Here is a 19,510-nt window from a genome sequence, read left to right as displayed (position 1 = left end):
AGATGTCGACTCTGGTTTGTTGAGTTCCTGTGCAACCAGTGGCTCTAACTAAAAGGCAACACGCTATCAGGTCATCCTGACCTGACTTCCTGCTGGAAAGAACATTCTAACGGGAGGGGAGAGTGACTCACACAGAGAGTTCTTACCCCATAAGTGAATATGGGACAACAACACTGTCTCCACTTTCGCCTATTTCCTTAATAGGGGCTGTTTCTCCTCCTCAACTGACCTCTGTCCTGGGCTACTCCCTGCACGTACCACCTCACCCTACATTAGGCCCAAAAAAGACCCCAACAGTACAAATACAGGGACGTATCGTACAGGACTGGATAATCAGCCACACAGTCGATTAGCTTCTCCTCCATCTTAAAAACTGAAAGCTATAATGTTTACCATGGTTGCTACGTTACGAGAAACAAGAAAACACTGCGATTGGCCATCGCTAGCGAAAATTGCTCCTCATTTGCATAAAGTTGGGAAAATCTCAACCCGATCGTGTCGCATCGCTACCCACAATGCACCACGCAAGCGATTCGCCTGGCTCCATAGAAAATGACTGGAAAACATGTTGTTGCACCCATTGCGTTGCTGCAGTGTGAACGTACCACAGGTGATTCGTAGCCTATTAGCTAATTAGTGGAGATACAAGACAAGCTATTCAGCCAACTTGCTCATTAAAAGACTAAGAGCACCACAACACAACTACTACCACTACTGATACTGCTATAGCTTATGTCACTACTACAACTACTAATTCTGCAGATGCTGCTTATATCTATTTTACTAACCACTATGCTAATGGTAGTGTTTTGTTTTACTACGCCACTGAGTGCGATCATTTGACCATGAGAAACCCGATAGCAATTGTTGGTTTATGCTAGTAATACAATTACTCCGTTTACATTTGTAATTGGTGGCCAGGCCGCGAAGCGGCGAAGCCACTTAAGTGATTCTACCTTTTCTTACTATTATTAGGGGCCAAGCAGCGAAGCTTGTAATTGGGTATGCTTGCCTTCGGCAGGGGCACAACCTTTGTTATCTCACATATATATTATTATTATTATTGTTTCTCTTCACACCCCTAAAACTCAGTCAATATTCGGACTACATAGACAACCTAGGTGTCAAAGGTTTCGTCTTGCTAGCGATTGAGTTGCTTGTATTGGGATTTACGTTCCATTGCACAGTTTAGGAGGTTATAACGTTTTTGTGGCGTCAAAGTGCCTTTAGTCGACGAAGGGTAATCTGTGCTAGCTACGTCACCACGTCAACACACGTTAGCAACGACGCATGGATACAACCTGATAGAGACGTTCTAGCACGCAAATTGGAGCTTGGATTACGAGTGAAAAATACCACCCCCAAAAAATCCCAACCATTTGGCTTTGTTGAGAAAGCGATTTCGAGTGGAACTGCAATCTCGGATGTTTTATTTAGATCGTCAAAGTCTTTGAAAATGAGCGAGTGCGGGTCGCCCGTGAGACCGCTTAGTCTTTTAGGCAGCAGCCATGCTAGAAAGCGTCATAGTAGTATTTTCATAGCTAATTTTATAGTTCAATTTTACACGAAAAAACAGGGAAATTTTATGACGATATGACTATTGTGAAGACAGCCAGGTGGTGAGATTTTAATGTAGGTTGCTGTAAAAACTTTGATTTGTTTGCTACGTGACAGCCTCCAGTCAGCCTCCATTGACGATTTGCGGCAGCAACAACAGTGTTGTCAACGAGTGTTAACACTCGTCGACAACAGTGTTGTCGATCTGCGTCTGGTGATTATTTTCTTAATTTCATACCAGGGTCAATTCTACAAATGGAGAGCAGTGTTTTAAATATATGACAATTATGAAGACAACCAGCGGGTCAGCATATTTTTGTTATTTGTGTAAAACTTGGAATTTGAGGGAGACCGCATCTTGTTTTGACGTTAGCCTCTGAGTCACAGACTCGGCTCGCCCATTGGCAGTGTGTAGTAGTAGGTTACAGTACTGTCTTCAATGCCACAGCTATGGCTAAACTTTTATGTCTTATTACACGGCTGTTCTTAATGCTGTAGAATGCTCCATTCACTTGAATGGGGCTTCCCAACGTTCTGCGGTGAACAATTTTCTCATTTTGACCGCAAACTAAGAAAACACATGCATAGACAAAACACAAGAAAATTAAGAAAACATCATCATTAATTTGACAACACATGTGCAGCATTCAGCAAACACGCTGCAAATACACACAACACATCCAAATACATAAACACGCTGCAAATACGCGTTGCAAAAACGAAAGCACGCAAACCAAAAACGCTGCATCCAGCTTTCACAACAGAAGTTTTCCAGGCCTCTAGGGGGAGAGCCAAGTGAAACATCTTGATTTTCGGCCACATGGAGCGAGAGAGACAGAGCATATAAAAAGTTTGGACCAACATCGAAGTAAGTCTTTTGAAAAATTGTCAAAGAGGAGGGGCACATGTAAAAATGAATACTAATCTTTTTATGTCGCCTCTTTACTTCGATTTTTGTCCTATTCAAAACAAACTTCTCATCTGCCCTCTCTGGTTCTAAAATCACGCTCTTCTACTTAGCGCTCCCACTGGCCTGGAGCACTTCCGTTGTGTTATCTGGATGCAGCGTTTACATTTGTTTTCGGGGTTTGCGTGTTTTCCTTTTTGCAGCGCGTTTCTATATTTGCAGCGTGTTTATGTATTTGGTTGTGTTGTGTGTATTTGCAGCGCGTTTCTATATTTGCAGCGCGTTTGCTGAATGCTGCGCATGTGTGGTCAAATACATGTTTTCTTAATTTGCTTGTGTATTGTCAATTTGCTTGTACTTTGTCTTTTTGTAGCGTGTTTGCACATGTCGGCCACCGTAATTATCCCTTACAAAAGAAACGTTTTCATTTCCGGCGCTTTCAAACAATCAGTGAAGTGTGGATAGCAACCAGACCGCCACCCCTTGCCCCTCGGCTAGAAGCAACGGCCCCTGTGGATTTAGGTGGTATTGCATTTACGGTTAGGTTCTCTTGTCTTCCGGTCATTTTTATTCCATGAACTCCAGTCAACATTTACAAAACTATCTCCCCCAATAATTTTTGTTCGATTGTCGAACCTGGCTCATACTACTAGCTTTTTCATCAAAGAATTTTTCCAGATTTTTGCTAAATTTGAAACCAATCCGAAATGGGTAAACTAGCAACCCATTTATTTGCCTACATCAATAAAAGTTGCCTGCAAATGTGCTCGCGGATACTAACAGGGCACGAGCACAAAAGTTCACATTGGCCGATAGCCGATTTACATTGAGCTGAATGAGCCATAGACTTGATGGCAAATATATTATGTTAGTAGATTGTTGACCTGTCTATCTGGAGCAAAGACGAAGATTAATACTTTAACTGTTAACCACAATAGGAAACGGTGATTGGCCTCATCAGCGGCAACGATGAGTCGGCCTACAGAGAGGAGGTCCAGCACCTGGCGGTGTGGTGCACCGACAACAACTTGGCTCTCAACACCATAAAAACCAAAGAGCTGATTGTGGACTTCAGGAAGAAAGCTGGCACACACATCCCCATCCATATCAACGGGATGGAGGTTGAGCGTGTCGCCAGCTTCAAATTCCTGGGTGTCCACATCTCCAAGGACCTCTCTTGGACCCTCAACACCTCATCCCTGGTAAAAAAAAGCACACCAGCGTCTCTTCTTTCTGAGGAGACTGAAGAGGGCCCATCTGTCTCCTCAGATTCTAGAGAACTTCTACCGCTGTACCATAGAGAGCATCCTTACGAACTGCATCTCAGTGTGGTATGGCAGCTGCTCTGTCGCGGACCGCAAATCACTGCAGAGGGTGGTGAAAACTGCCCAACGCATCACCGGTTCCTCACTCCCCACTATTGAGGCTGTCCAGAGCAAGAGATGTCTGCGGAGGGCACACAGCATCAAAATGGACAGCTCTCACCCCAGCCACAGTCTGTTTGCCCTCCTCCCCTCTGGGAGGCGCTACAGGGTCCTCCGTTCCCGGACCAGCAGGTTCAGGAACAGCTTCATTCCTACGGCTGTCACTCGACTAAACTCCACGGGGATAGCCCCCCACCCCCACCTCCACCAGTGACTGTACTTCCCCCCTCCACCCTGGCTTGACTGTCATCACACACTCTTGCAGCACTGAACATTGCACTTATACCACAACTACATTGCACCTGCACTTTGCTTACTTATTTACGCCTCTTATGCATTGCTGCTATTATTGTCCCAATTGCTGTTTGTATTTACTGTATTTACTGTCTATTTGTGTCTATTTGTTCCTCCTATTTGTTGTTTGTATCTGTTCCTCAGTACTGTACTGTGCAATGACAATAAAGATTTTATATATTTAAATAATATTAGTCTTGCCTTCAGAAGCTTTTGTTAAACACACCCATTATTCTTTTTTTGATTGTGTCATCAAGCCAGACTGCTTTTGTGGGACGATGAAGGTCCTCAGTGACTGTTTCACCCCCACACATCTGATGGAAACGTCTTGTATGACGTCATATGGTTCTATGAATATGCCCCTTTCAAAGGCAAATGTTCAATAAAGTATATTTTAGACACACTTCTCGAGCTTTTATTTATTACATTATTACCAAGTCTTGTTAGATTACGTTATATCCATTAATAGACGTTTGGTTTTCTAGGTTGAACATATAAAACACAGGTCACATTTCGAAACTGATGTGAAATTGAAGGCAGTGTGAATTTCGTGGCATTTCGTTTGAATATAAAGTTGACAGTAAGCTATGGTAAGTCTGCATTATGGAAGATTTCGGTTACCAAAATAACTATAAAGCTTTCTTTGCCTGGCGAGAACAACGACAGAGCTGTTTATGTTAACAGTGTAGTCGGTGAATCGGAAGGCCAGAGACGCTTGGTGTTTGTCCCTGGCTTGGGAACCACAATTCACTTTCGGTTCGATTCTCAGGGAGATAATTGACTCGTTAATATCTGACTCCAATTTTAAGACATGTGCACAAGTGCGTTACCTGTAACCTCGAGCGCTAAACAGTTAATGACATGAAACTCTGACGTAGGTAAAAATCGTCTGCTTGATCAGCGCACCGACCCTAAGTATGCGTGTTCACTAAACAGTCGTTTATCTCTACTACAATATAGATTTAACCATAGTAGACCTAGTAGGATATGTAATCGATCACTCAGAGGCGCCGGTAAATTCCTTTGGAGCGTGGAGATCCACTGTAAGTGACTCAGAGGCCTTAAGTTAAAACCTACTCCAAAAGTCTATGTTCATAATCAGTTAGCCGCATCAACCAGACTAGATCTAAGTTTTCACCGCCGTAGCATGATAGATACGTTTGAAGGAGAACAAGTAACGTCAAAATGCACAATAATAGTTTATTATCTAAATAGTAAGATAATCAATGCAATGATAATGAAATATCATCAAATACAAAACATACCTTCAGAGCAATGGTTAACAAAGGTATTCACAATGAAGACTAGGCGCCTAACGCACCGGAGCTGTATCGTAAACAGAACTCGAAGTGTTTGGTAAAACTTCTTCCTATATACACCTAAACCTGACCAAAATGGGGACACCGGTCACATGACTGAAAAGTTGTCTAACGGATACAAATTCAAATTTTATCATTAATCAAGGCTGCAGTAGACCAAGTGGTGCCCTTGCAAGACAAGGGAATATGTTAAACACATGTTGGTCTGCTGCAGGCACAAACTCTGTAAACCCTGTACATGTACATGTTACAGTATAAAAATTATTACTAGCATGTAATACATAAAATAAGAAACAAAAGCATATCAAACATGACATTAAAAGCTGTTTAGAACTTTATTTTCAAGAACACAACTTTTAATGATAATTTCAGAGTCTTCCTCTGTCCACCTTCCTCTTCAACTGTTGAGACCACCTCTCCAAATGTGTCATTAAGGTGTGATTGTCATTTTAGCATTCATGCAAATCAACAACTGTCCCAGACAAGTGTCTGGGTGACCAGTGACAAAGGGGCTGCCAAAACAGCCCTACAACAGTTTATTTCATCCGATACAATGCGTTGGAAATCATACTCATATCACGAAGAAAAAAAAGCAACATATGTGATGAGTTTCATCTAGAATAGCCATATATTTAGCCCTATAGCCTATTTCTAAAAAACAAGTGAAAGGAATACTATACAGTGACAGAATACATTTCCGTTAAGTTTGCATCATGTGTCTGATTCTTATCGGACTTGTACCCCATTCTGCCCATAGATTCTGAAACTGCAATGCCTTAGCTCACACGCTTGTAACCATATAAATCTATGCTCGCGACTGGTTGTCGCAAAGTATGACGTGTACAGCTAGTTGCAAGCATGCACAAGGTCTCGGAGCTAGGGAAAAAAAGAGCCACTGTTTAAAGCTAGACCGGAAGACACGGCATTTCACAGAAATGAATGGGGATGCCATCTTGGAAGACAAAACTAATGCGTGTTCTGTTGCGTAGTGTGAGTCTTGAAGGAATGCAATGGATTTCGGTATGTGGCAGCAATTAAACATTTTACCAAATGAAGCCAAAGTTTGGAAAAAAACGCCACAGGCCTACTCAGTTACCGGCGAGTTTCCATGTATTTCAAAAGTAAACATGAAGAGGTCACGGCGAAGTGTAGCGTGAGACCATTTTGACTTAAAAATTACTTTGTTCACTGCCAACACTGCAAAGCTGAGTATAAATACAACTCCTCCACGACTCAAATGATGTACCACTTGAAAAACGTACATCCGACCCTGGTTAGTGGCGGTGCATCCTGCTTTCGGTGTTAGCACGGAGGAGCTGTGATGCACAACGAGCAGAGAAAATTATCCAACGGATCTGCAAGTCCATCGAGATGGATATGCTACCCTTAAGTATTGTTGAGGGTGAAGGTTTTTATGAAGCTTTGTTAATTAGCCGGAAAAAAAACAAGGGTCAGTTGTGTTTGAGCACAGGCTTCTAGCTGTCGGCTCCGCTTCTAGGAGTTACAGAAATAGTTGTTTTTCTTGTAATAGCTACAGATCTCAATGCAGAAACATGCTGTGTTTTTTCTATTTTCACTGCATTTTAATATAGCCTATAAATAGTGAATTTTAATATAATTTTTTTAATGATTAATCGAAAATCGATCGTTAATTCTCCCCACAATCTATTACGACAATTTAGTCGAATGCCCATCCCTAGTAACTACTCCTACAATTTTTGTCGAATCTTCTTCAAAATTGCCACAGATGATTTTCAGACCAGGCCTCACAAAAGTTATCGTATAGATTTTTGATTTTCGTAATCGTTTGTTAGTTACAGTCAATCAAATTGATGTGGCCGAGTGGCCGCCATTTTGATTGAATGAATATGACGTATTTTCACTACCCCTCCTATAAAGTTTGTCCAATCTTCACAAAATTTGGCACAGATCCTCTTCAGACCAAAGCTCACAAAAGACATAACGTTTTTTTTTTTTCTAAAACCTTTTACTGGAACAGCCATTCAAAGTTGTTAACCAAGCCACCATAAAAGAAGTGAAATAATATCTCAGCACCTCTTTACTGCATTGACACCAAACTTTGTATAAGGACTAGGGACCCTGTTCTAAAGAGGTTGAATAGGTCATGCCATTTCACCTCTAGGTGGCGCTGCAATAAGCAAAAAAATGTCACCAATTATCTTCAGATGAAGCCTCACAAACGTTTTCGCATGGTTTTTTATTTTCAAAACAGTTTTTCCGGTAAAGTTGATCAAAGTCGGCGACGAAGCCGCCAAAACAGTTCATGAGATCATATCTCAGGAAATATTTGCTGAATTGACATCAAACTTGGTACAGGTGTTCGGGACCCTGTTCCAAAGAGGACCACAAAAGGTTGTGTAATCTAACCGCTAGGGGGCGATCCCGTGTCTGACACATGCCACAATCACTTTGACATGTCAAAATAGGACTGAATTACTGAACTTGGGCTAAATCTGACAACCGCTTGCCAGTCGAAAAACTACTTATATTTTTAGACAGAAACTGAATACAGTAATTTCCAGCAATAGCTCATTAGGATAAATTGGTGTCCTGGCAAGGGCAAAGTAAGACGTTAAAAGCCAACGAGCCTGCCATGTCACTGGTTTTCTGTTTAGCGAGACTGTAAGCCATTGGAAGCCAGGTACAACGCAGTCGCTAGCTACCTGTATATAGTCATGGCAATCCTCACTATGGATGGGTATCGAGAACCGGTTCTTGTTTAGAACCGGTTCCCAGTGTACCAATTCCTGAGCCTGGCTGCCAGCCCAACTTATCCCCACCCACAAAAAAATGTGGTCGGGAAGTCCAAACAGGAGCTGTTCGGACCAGTGAAATTGTCAGGGCGGGCTTTATACGATGATGGACAGATGATCAACAGTAACGTAATCAACAACGTCACGAAAGAGCGCTTGGGTTGAATTCGTTTTCAACAAACAACATATTACGTTGCTCTGATTGGTTGTAGGTCTATCCAATTGAGCAAAGAGGCATTTGTTTTACGAGTTCGGTTGAAACACGCCCCATAGTCACAGCCCAACGGAGAGGTATCAGACTCATATTCTGACTAGAATTATGAGTATGACAATGTCAGGCTACCAATTCCTTGAAATAGTCAGCCAAATTATATTACGATTCTGCTAACAGTTCTCTGTGGCGTTGCGCATGCGCAAACTTTTATCGTTTATTCAGACTGCAGCAAATGCAACTAGGCAGAAGTGTTGTAAAGTTTGGTTGTATTTCACACGACAAAATGACAACAACGCCACTTGTAACGCGTGTAAAAAGTATATTTCGTCGAAGGGAGGAAATACAACAAATATGAAGAAGTATTTGAACACACAGCATGGAATGAAGTTACTGGAATGTGATGTGTTCAAGGCATGCAGCAGCGCAGCTAGCTTCATCTCTAACTATTAAAGGTAGAGCTAAACTCCTCAACAGTGATCTCAAACACTTGTCACTGTGTATAGCAATTTGCCTTTATTGTGTATAGTCGATCAAGTTATTGTTGTGGTCTTTTTGGAGCCTATATTTGGAGATATGGTACATGCTGGGGGTAGCCCAGGACAAAGGTCAACTAAGGCTGTAAGCAGCCCCAAGGTAGGATAGGAGCGGGCTGGAAGAACACTAGGCTGTGCTCGAGGAAGTAGATGAGTCACTATTTTTGTTTATTCTCATGTCCCATATTCAGTTATGGGACAAGCCCTTCTCTGTACGCTCTCAAACTTCCTCTGTAGAATGTTCTGTCCCAGTAAGCAGAGCCGTGTGCTTCACAAAGATAAGCAGGTCAGGTTGACATGGTACCCTGTTCCCCTAGATAAGATGACCCTGGTCTCATGACAACCGACAAATAAACAAACCAGCATCTGTTTATCATTGACCAACACTGATTACCATTATGTTGCCAGAAGTTATTTGTGTGACGTGTATGAACTGTATAAAAGACCTGGATGAAATGGAGGAGGCAGACTTCTTGGCTAAGAATCTCATGCGAATGTGAAACCCAAAAGAACCTTTGCAATAAAAGCAAACCTTTGTAATCCGAACTCCTCGTCTCAAAGCCTATTATTCTTAATCGATAACGAACCACTTCAGAAGCCTTCCACATTATCCTCTGTCCCGTCGTTTGAAGCATACATTTTAGCTACGGCATTCGTCTCCCATTATTGATCATTTCATGTTAATTATCGGAGGGCGTGTGTTATCAGCAAACGCTTGCGTTGTCGTGTTAACACATTATTAAACTGAGCATATCAATTTTTATTCCATTTGCATTTTATTTGTTTAACAGAATGACCGATGTTTGACACTGTCATATTATATGATTTGACCTTTCCTGAAAATTGAAGATTCTATAATTCTTTTCTAAGCTAGCGTAGCTAATAGAAGTGTAGAAAAAGAGCAATGGAAAAATGTAAATGTGTATGTATACATACTGTATATGGTGTGCAGCGTTATTGAAAATTATATAAAAGAAAATGAATGTAAACTATAAAGTGCATTTCCTGCAGAAAATGTGTTGGAATGCTGAAAGCTGAAATTAATTAAAAAGAAATTGCTGAAAATACAGAAGTGAGAAAATACCCGCAAGCTGAAATTAATAAAAAAAATGTGTGAGTCACACAAAAGAGGCAGTGTGGAAGCTGATGTAGTTTCCTAGGTTTGAAGCTTTAGCTTGACGCTCGACCGGATCTCTCTTTACCACGTCTTGAAAATATTCCACAAATCCACTTGTATTTAAATGTTTATTCGAAACTATTCAAGCAACATTACGAACAAAGAAGTTATCCATAAAGTACACAAAATATCCAAGTAGGCTATATCTAATATAAGAGCGAGTGCGAGGTCAAAACTTTTTCGCTCCAATCTTCCTTCAGTTATTCTTCCGTTATGCCCTTCTTTTCACACTCCCCCCATATCAAAATAAAGGTCCTCCACAGTAAGTATTTTAACATTTTAAATCATGAAATAATAAATCATATTTATCTTAATAATGAACGTATACCTTTTTTAAAGTAAAAAACAAAAACATTTTCACTTAATTAAACCACGTTTAGGCTCCTACATTCCGGCCCCTAATCGTTACCAACGCCATTGAAACAATTACTCAAACTTAAACTGGAGCCTAATGATACACTAATTCACATATCATCTTGCTTTTGTTTAAACTTATTCAACTGCACAACACTTTATCTTCAATCCACAACTATAATTCACATAATAGTCAATTACTCCTCTTCAGACTCTTGCAGCAGGCACAGCTTTGTTACTGGGCGCGAAAGTTAATTGGCTCGGGTCTTGACCTTCACTTGCCGAACTAATCCTTTCCGGTCAGGAAAAGTCTCTAAGATCTTTCCAAGTGGCCAGGACTTTCTTGGCGACGTGTCGTCCACAATCAGCACTACGTCACCGACGCAGAAGTTCTTCTGAGGTGTTGTCCATCGTTGCCGTTCTTGGAGCTGTGTGAGGTACTCTCTGCACCAGCGCTTCCAAAATATGTCCGTGAGATACTGGACTTGTTTCCATCTTCGGTTTGCGTACTGATCGTCCTTACTGAACACTCCTGGAGGCAGCTCAGGTTTGACTTTCAGTAACAAAAGATGATTAGGGGTTAAGGCCTCCAAGTCATTCATGTCAGAAGATTCTTTAGTTATGGGCCTACTGTTTATGATGGCCTCAGCCTCACACAAAAGGGTGCGAAGACTCTCTTCATCTATAAGCTGTTCCTTTATTGTGACTTTCAGGGTTTTTCTTACAGAGCGGATAAGCCGCTCCCAGGTTCCTCCGTGGTGAGAACCTGTTGGAGGGTTGAAGTGCCACTGTATACCACTCTGTTGCAAATGTTTTTCAATCCTACTGGTGTTCCACTCACTTATCATTTTCTTCATCTCATTGTCAGCTGCTCTGAAATTTGTTCCATTATCTGAATACATCTCTCTGACCTGTCCTCTTCTGGCCAGGAATCTTCTAATTGCATTCAGGCATGCATCAGTGTCAAGAGAAGACGCTACTTCCAAATGCACCGCTCGAATGGCAAGACAGGTAAAGATTACACCGTCCCTTTTTACGTGTCCTCTTCCCCTTTTTACCAGAAATGGACCGAAGTAGTCGATGCCAACTCTCGTAAATGGAGGATCGTCAGGCAGAACCCTACATTCTGGTAGATCTGCCATGAGTTGCTTGCCAGCTGTGCCGTGAAGCTTCTTACAGGTGATGCACTTAGATAAGATTCTCCTAATGGCTCCATTTGCTCCTGGGATCCAGAATCTCTGACGCAATTGAGCCAGCATATGATTTCTTCCTGCATGCGCTGTAACATCATGAACATGTCTAAGAACAAGCTCTGTAAGGTGCGAGTTCTTGGGCAGGATGAATTGCTGCTTTGAGTCATCTGGCATTGCCGCTCGGCTCAATCTGCCGCCCACTCTCATCATCCCATTTTGTAATATTGGATTCAGTTTACGAAGCGAACTACTTTTCTTTACACTTTGCTGTTCTTGTAACATTTTCAGATCTTCTTGGAATCCTTGCTTTTGGGCGTATTTCACAATTTCTGTCTCTGCCTTGTTCAAATCTTCAAAGGTAAGTCGTGTTTCTTTATGTTTTTTCTTGAACTGATTCCTTCTTTCACTGATTGATGAACCTGGTTCTGTCTTTTTCTTTGCTTTCAATTCTTTCAGAAGACCTTTCACTTTCAAAAACCAAGCTACTGCACGCTTTAGTTTTGTCCAGGATGAGTAATACACCATGAGCTGGCCCAAAGGATCTTGGTGCTCTTGCATCTGAATGGCATGTGATTGTACTCTTTTGACCTCTGGATCATCCACCTTTATCATTTCCGCATCTGGATTCTTCGGCCACTGGTCTTCACTGCAGAGCAAGAAACTCGGTCCTGAAAGCCAGCTCTCACATTTCAAGAATGCTTCTACAGACTGACCTCTGGAGACGTGATCCGCTGGATTCAGGCTGGTATTGACATACCTCCATTGTGAAGCTTCAGAGTGCTCCAGAATGGCTGACACTATATTAGCAACGAAAGTCTTGAACCTGGTACTTTCACTGTTCAAGTATTTCAGCACGACTGTGCTATCTGTCCAATATATTGACTTGTGAAGTTCCAATTCAAGCTCCTTTTTCAACAGCTTGTCCATCTTGACTGCAACTGAGGCTGCAGTTAACTCCATTCTAGGTATTGTTGGAGATTTCAAGGGTGCCACCCGTGCCTTTGATATCATGAGAGTGGATTGAGTTTCTCCAGCTGAAGAGCGTAGCACAAGGTAGCTTGTTGTTCCATAGGCGTCTTCACTCGCATCAGCAAAATGGTGTAGTTGAGCGAAGGCTGGTGTACCAAACACCTCTGTCTTGATGCATCTGTCAACGCCAAACTCCTTTAACTGCTGCAAGTCTGAAGTCCACTTTGTCCATTTTATTATGACATCTTCTGGTAAGCTTTCATCCCAGTTGTATTTCTGCCGGCATAAATCTTGCAGAATTATTTTGCCGGGTAGCACCACTGGAGCTATAAAGCCCAGAGGGTCAAAGATGGAGCAGACAAACGAAAGCAGGCCTCTCCTGGTGTGTGGGCGATCTCTGAGATTGATCTTGAACTTAAACTGATCCGTCTCAGCACACCACTGGATTCCCAATGCTCGCTCCATTGGTAAACTGTCCATATTCAAATCAAGGTCCTGGAATCCTTGTGCTCTCTCATTTTCAGGAATTGAGTTGAGCACCTTCATAAGCGGAGCTAGTTCAGGCATGGCACTCGGGCAGCGCGGCAAATCACGGTCGCCATAGGCGACAGCCATAGGCTCAGCCCGTTAGGCGGCGCTATAAGACGGCCACATACACACACTCGCATCCTCGCTGACCTTAGTTCTGCACTGCTGCCGGTTCTGCACTGCTGCCATTTCTGTTTCGGTCTGTGTTTCCGTCGTGTGGTTCTTCGCGTGTCAAGTCCTCTTCGGATCTGAGCGATGCTGGCGGTGTTGGGGATCTGTCGGAAGGTCTCGATCTACCCTGTGAAGATGAATCTCCGTCTGTGGATCTCTGCGCCGATGGCTTCAGCGAGGACGCAGGGAGCCTGGTCAGGCGCAGTTCTCGCCTGGCCGGGAAGTCGGCCAACATCAAGAGCTGGCCGGTATATAATATCCTGGACGCCCTTTACAACAAGGGCATAACGCCACCGATGGGGTGCAACCACGAGGAATTGTTCCTGTTCTTCCTGAACAGCAGCGAGGCCACTCCATCCGTACCCCTGCGTGTTCCCCCGGGTAAGGCGACGGCGAAAGGAAAACGGGGCTCCGCTTCCCGTCCTGCTGCTGCGTTTCCCGCGAAGAAGGCTCGCCTACAGGGGCTGACTCCAACCGGTGATCCCGTTCTGGAAGCCCTCTCGGACATCAAGATGTCCGTCGGCGACATGGCCCACCGCATCACCGTCCTGGAGGCCGGGGCGGCACCGGAGATTGGCCTCGCACAAGGTGTCACGGTATACACCGAACGCCACGCAGAATTCGGCCAGAGTCAAGTTCTTTGACATCCTGGGGTCGCTGCCTTTCAGAAATACGGACACATCCCCGCAATCTATCAGACGCTTATCCAACAGGTCGGTAGCACCCAGCAGTGACCTCCGACCGAGCCGTGGTTCCATGGAGTAGCCTGGCCTCGGCAGTACCGGCCGCTGCCTCCGGTGCACCGTTCCTGTCCCCCGCGGCTGGCCTGTCGGCGCATCTCAGGAACCAAATCATCGCAGGTATGGACATTAACCTTGTTCAGATACTGCTGGGTGCTACCGACCTGTTGGATAAGCGTCTGATAGATTGCGGGGATGTGTCGGTATTTCTGAAAGGCAGCGACCCCAGGATGTCAAAGAACTTGACTCTGGCCGAATTCTGCGTGGCGTTTGGTGTATACCGTGACACCTTGTGCAAGGCGTACCCCGAGCGTCGCGTGGAGCTAGACGACTACCTAGCTTTGATTGCGGATCTGGCCCTGCGCTACGGCAGCAGTCTCTTTTACGAGTACCATAAGTGCATGTCCGCCAAGGCTGCTCTGCACCTACAGAAGTGGAATCTGCGGCTGGACTGGTCGGTGAAGGATCTAGACCTGGTGAGCCGGGTGTTCACAGGGCACATGCCGATCTCCTGCTCGGTGTGCGGATCCCTGGGTCACTCGGTCAATCTCTGTCCTAGAACCGCTTATGTGGCGGCCAAAACCGAGAGGACCCAGGAGGCTGTAGGCCTACCTAAGGGTGGTCGGAAGAAGGTAGGGACCAAACAAGCGCCTGCAGTCAGCCCAACGCTCTGTGTTCATTTTAATGAAAATGTGTGTCGGTATGCTATCTGCATGCTTGCAGTTACTGCGGGGACGCTCATCCCCGAGCTGTGTGCCCTCGTCGGGCCCGCCCGGCCCAGAAGGCCAAGTGAATAAACGAGCATCAACCCCTGTGAACGTTGAGAGACCCTGTTTTGTGATGTACTTGTTGACTGGTCTAACTAACAGGTTCAATGCGGGTCTGTCTGTGCTGCCGACTGTTAGTCATGCGTGCAGTAACCTCCAGAGTGCACTTCGCGAGCCAGACGTAGTGGATATGCTCATCCAAAAAGAGGTAGCCAAAAGGGTTCATGATTGGACCCTATGAGGAACCCCCCTTTTCCCCGTATAGGGTTAGCCCAATAGGCGTAGCCACGCGAAAGTACTCGGGCAAGAAGCGCCTAATAATCGATCTGTCGGCTCCGCACGGCTGTGTGGTGCCTAGTATAAACAGCCTAATACCACATGAGCCTTTTTCCTTGTGCTATGCAAGCGTGGACAATGCCATTCATATGATTAAAATCGCGGGCGGGTGGCTGGGCAAAGCGGACGTGGTCGACGCATTCAAAGTCATGCCGCTCCGCCCCTCCCAATGGCATCTGTTCGGCGTACGTTGGCGCGGCAAACACTATTTCGCTGTCCGGTTAACTTTCGGCTGCCGCAGCAGCCCACGAATCTTCTGCACACTGTCGGAGGCGCTGTGCTGGATTCTGCTGAACGTGCGTAAATTGCCGTTCGTCCTGCACCTACTGGACGACTTTCTGGTGGTGGACTTTCCGTGTTCACCTCCAGCCCGTTGTATCACTGTGTTGCGGGACACCTTCGACGAGCTAGGCGTTCCATTATCCGATGAGAAGACCGTAGGCCCGCTGACATCGCTCGAGTTCCTCGGCATCCAACTGGATAGCGTATTGATGCAGGCCTCACTACCCGCGGAGAAGCTCGAGCGCATTCGCTCCGTCATGGGGGCCGCTAGCAGCGCAGTGTCCATGAGCAAACGTGAAATGCTGTCTCTGTTAGGGCATTTAACTTTCGCAATGCGCATCATCCCGCAAGGGCGTTCCTTCGTGTCGCGTCTCCTAGACCTCTGCAAAACCGTGGCTAACTTACAGGACACCCTGGTGCTCGACGTTGGGTGTAGGTCGGATCTGTCCTTCTGGGCTCTCTTGTGCGCCCAGTGGAACGGGATATCTTTCTTTTACAACGACGAGATAGAAACGTCCGCCGCCCTGGAGTTCTACACGGATGCTGCCCTCTCGATCGGGTTCGGGGGTTACCACGGCGACGAATGGTTCTGTGCCGTGTGGCCCGCTGAGATACTGTCCCTGCCTCCTAGAGCACTATTCTAGCGCACTCCATGAGTTGTACCCAATCGTTATCTCGTGTCTGTTGTGGGGGCACTTATGGTGCAGAAAGAAAATCACAGTGTTCTGCGACAACGAAGCCGCGGTCCACATAATCAATAAAGGAAGGTCTTCGGTGCCCGTAATCAACCGCCTAGTCAGACGCCTCACCTGGACGTGCGTCCTGGGCAATTTCATTTTGCGCGCAGCATACGTTCCCGGGCTGGCCAACCAATCCGCTGATTCCCTGTCTCGTTTCAAATTGCAGGAATTCCGCGCGCTGCGCCCTCACGCATCGCCATACGGCCTGTCATGTCCAACGTTCCAGCAAGCCGTACTAGATTAGGGTCAGCTGGTTCCGCTGAGGTGCTGCGGCAGCATGTCCTGTCTGCTTGTCAATACATGAGGTTGGGTGTGTGCACCACCACATTAAAATCCCATGACTCAGCATGGTTTCAATATTCCACCTACTGCGGTGCGTTCTCTGTGAGCCCTCTTCCCGTGAACATGTCCGTGCTGTGCGCTTTCATGGTGCATTGTTTCGAATCCCGCAAGCTGCAACCATCATACGTCAAGGCATTGGTGGCAGGTATTCAGTTCCACGTCCGGTGCGCAGATCCTTCGGCATGCAGCCTTCTGGGAAACCCGTCTATCCGCCTCCTCATGAAATGTCTACAGAAGCAGCGTCCCGAAAGGAAAGACAAACGTCTCCCAATCACACTCCCTGTACTGCACATGCTGGTGTCTGCTCTGAGACAGGGATGCTTTGGGCTTTATGTTGACGCTCTACTCGAGACTGTATTTCTCACGGCGTTCTATGGGTTTCTACGGTGCGGCGAATACACCACTAGATGCGCCACATTCGATCCTGCCAGAGATCTCACTATGTCCGATTTAAGCATGGGAAGCGGACTGTACACTATTGTCTTGAAACACAGCAAAACTGATGTAACGTGTAAAGGCACCCCCATTGTCATCGGTCAAACTAACAGTGCTTTTTGTCCTCTCTCCTCCATGCACCGGTACCTGTCGTACCGCCCCCGGGCGACTCCTGATGAGCCCCTGTTTGCCAGTGACGCAGTCGGCAAGGCCATGACCAGATCATGGCTCACGCAGCATCTCCGGCTGCTGTGCGAGCGCTGTGGCCTGTCCCCGGAGCGGAATACAGCGCATTCATTCCGGATCGGGGCAGCCACTTCTGCTTCCACGAAGGTGTCCGCAACAACGCTGAAAATGATGGGCCGTTGGTCGTCATCGGCCTACGAGCGCTACGTGCGCCCAAACGCGTTGGACATCGTGGAGGCGCAGAAGCAGATGAGCGCCTGAGACCGGCACCTGCGTATACCCATGTTGAGTAATGTTGCGCAGCTGGTACCCAATAAAGGCTTACACTAAACAACGCTCAGCTACATCCCTACCCTAGGCATAGGGTTGACCCGAACAGTTCCTAGGCTTGTCAACCGTCAAAGTCCTCATGTCTTCTGTGGTCGGGCGGCAAGCAAGCGCTCAAGCTGGGCAAGCGCTCAGGCTGGGCAAGCGCTCAGGCTGGGCAAGCGCTCAGGCTGGGCAAGCGCTCAGGCTGGGCAAGCGCTCAGGCTGGGCAAGCGCTCAGGCTGGGCTAGCGCTCAGGCTGGGCAAGCGCTCAGGCTGGGCTAGCGCTCAGGCTGGGCTAGCGCTCAGGCTGGGCTAGCGCTCAGGCTGGGCTAGCGCTCAGGCTGGGCTAGCGCTCAGGCTAGCCACCATTCGGTCCGCAGGCTCTGGTGGCGGGGTGGTTTCACATACTGCTAATGTTAGCACGGGCGGCGCTATAAGACGGCCACATACACGCACTCGCATCCTCGCTGACCTTAGTTCTGCACTGCTGCCGCCCACCACCTTTTCCCTTTCCCCCCCTGTGTTCTGTCTGTTCTCCCTGCCTCATGTCATGCATGCTGCAGTGAGGGCAGGGAGCGCTTCCCCATGTACATCCATTCCGCCAATGTAAAACCATTTATCATGTGTACGAATAAATGGTGAAATCAATGGCGTGAGTGTCTTGACTGAACTGCTGTTACTTGACCATTTGGTTAGTCGAAACCCACCTTTTTCCAACATGCTTCTTAAGTTGTCATCCACGTAGTAATTCTTTTTTACCGTTGTAGCGGCTTCTTGCCCAAAATCATCTTCAAAATCGGTTGCACATTTCTGCAGAGCATAGGTTGCCACACTTGGTGAAGATGTTGCACCAAAGATATGCACCAGCATCTTGAATTCAGCAAGCCCTTTCTCATAATTCCCTTCCAGCCACCAGAGAAATCTGAGTAGATCTGTGTCTTCGTCTTTGACTCCAACTTGATAAAACATGGCTTCCACATCAGCCATAATGGCAATGGTTTCTTGTCTAAACCTTGTGAGGACCCCGACTAGCGAACTGGTCAGATCTGGCCCTTGTAGAAGCTGCTGATTTAGTGATGTTCCTCCAAAGCTTGCTGCACAATCAAAGACAACGCGCAACTTTTGCTTGACTGGATGTCTGACTCCGTGATGTGGCAGATACCATGTTCTTCCTTCAGCTGGTTTGCATTCAGCACTGTCTATTTTCACTGCATAGCCTTTCTCAGTTTGCCATCTTTAGCCTTAATAATCAGACGTCTAGCTTGCCTACCAGACAACCAGCCCGTTATCACGTGCTAATATTTTGGTAGGAAAACTAAGCTACATGTCTGCTGATGGTTAGTTTATAACATTGTAACAAGAAGAATGAATGATAAAAGTAATGCATCATATGAATTATTTCATTCAAAATGGTTAAATGTCTAATCCTATCACTATTTTGGGTTTTGTTGGGGGGGGGGCTGCCCTTTTTTCAGGCCAGAGCAACTGCCCTTCAAAATTCCTGTGCACGTCCCTGGTGAAATTAATCCAGTTAATCGCACCTCAGCGATATCACTATGTTGGCAAGGTTCACACACACTAAGCTAGCTGCATTTGCATAGCTAGCAAACAAACTGATGGAGCAAACATTAGGTGGCACCTATTTCATTTGGCGTTGTCAAAAGATGGAAACTTTGCTATCGTCAATGTAATCCAAGATCAGCACGGATATTGTAGTTCTTCGAAATCCATTTGCCATGGTTAGCGATACCGAACAGAACTATATTCTACCATTGTCATAATTATCTTAAATGGTCTCGTTGCAAAAGCTAAATCGTCTCTAGGGACTTTGAAGCACCTGTGTGCCGATCTAGAGTAAACTGGCGATAGCAAAGATGATGACAAATACCACACAAACGGAATTGGGGCTCGCTAGCTCTGCAAATTCCGCTATTCTGGGAAGCCAGCCGATATAAAACC

General features: G+C 45.7%; 1 protein-coding gene across 1 annotated transcript; it reads left to right on the top strand.

Moving 5' to 3' along the window:
• The first annotated feature begins 13,710 nt into the window (after nt 1-13,710).
• Nucleotides 13,711-16,523, top strand: LOC124466092. Its single transcript, XM_047017764.1, is given in 5 exon segments — nt 13,711-14,010; nt 14,136-14,786; nt 14,878-14,996; nt 15,187-16,165; nt 16,167-16,523. Coding segments are annotated over 5 exon segments (2,406 nt in total).
• The last annotated feature ends 2,987 nt before the right edge of the window (nt 16,524-19,510 follow it).

Source organism: Hypomesus transpacificus, unplaced genomic scaffold (genome assembly GCF_021917145.1).
Source record: "Hypomesus transpacificus isolate Combined female unplaced genomic scaffold, fHypTra1 scaffold_64, whole genome shotgun sequence".
Taxonomy (NCBI): Eukaryota; Metazoa; Chordata; class Actinopteri; order Osmeriformes; family Osmeridae; genus Hypomesus; species Hypomesus transpacificus.
This window is presented reverse-complemented; position numbering and strand designations above follow the sequence as displayed.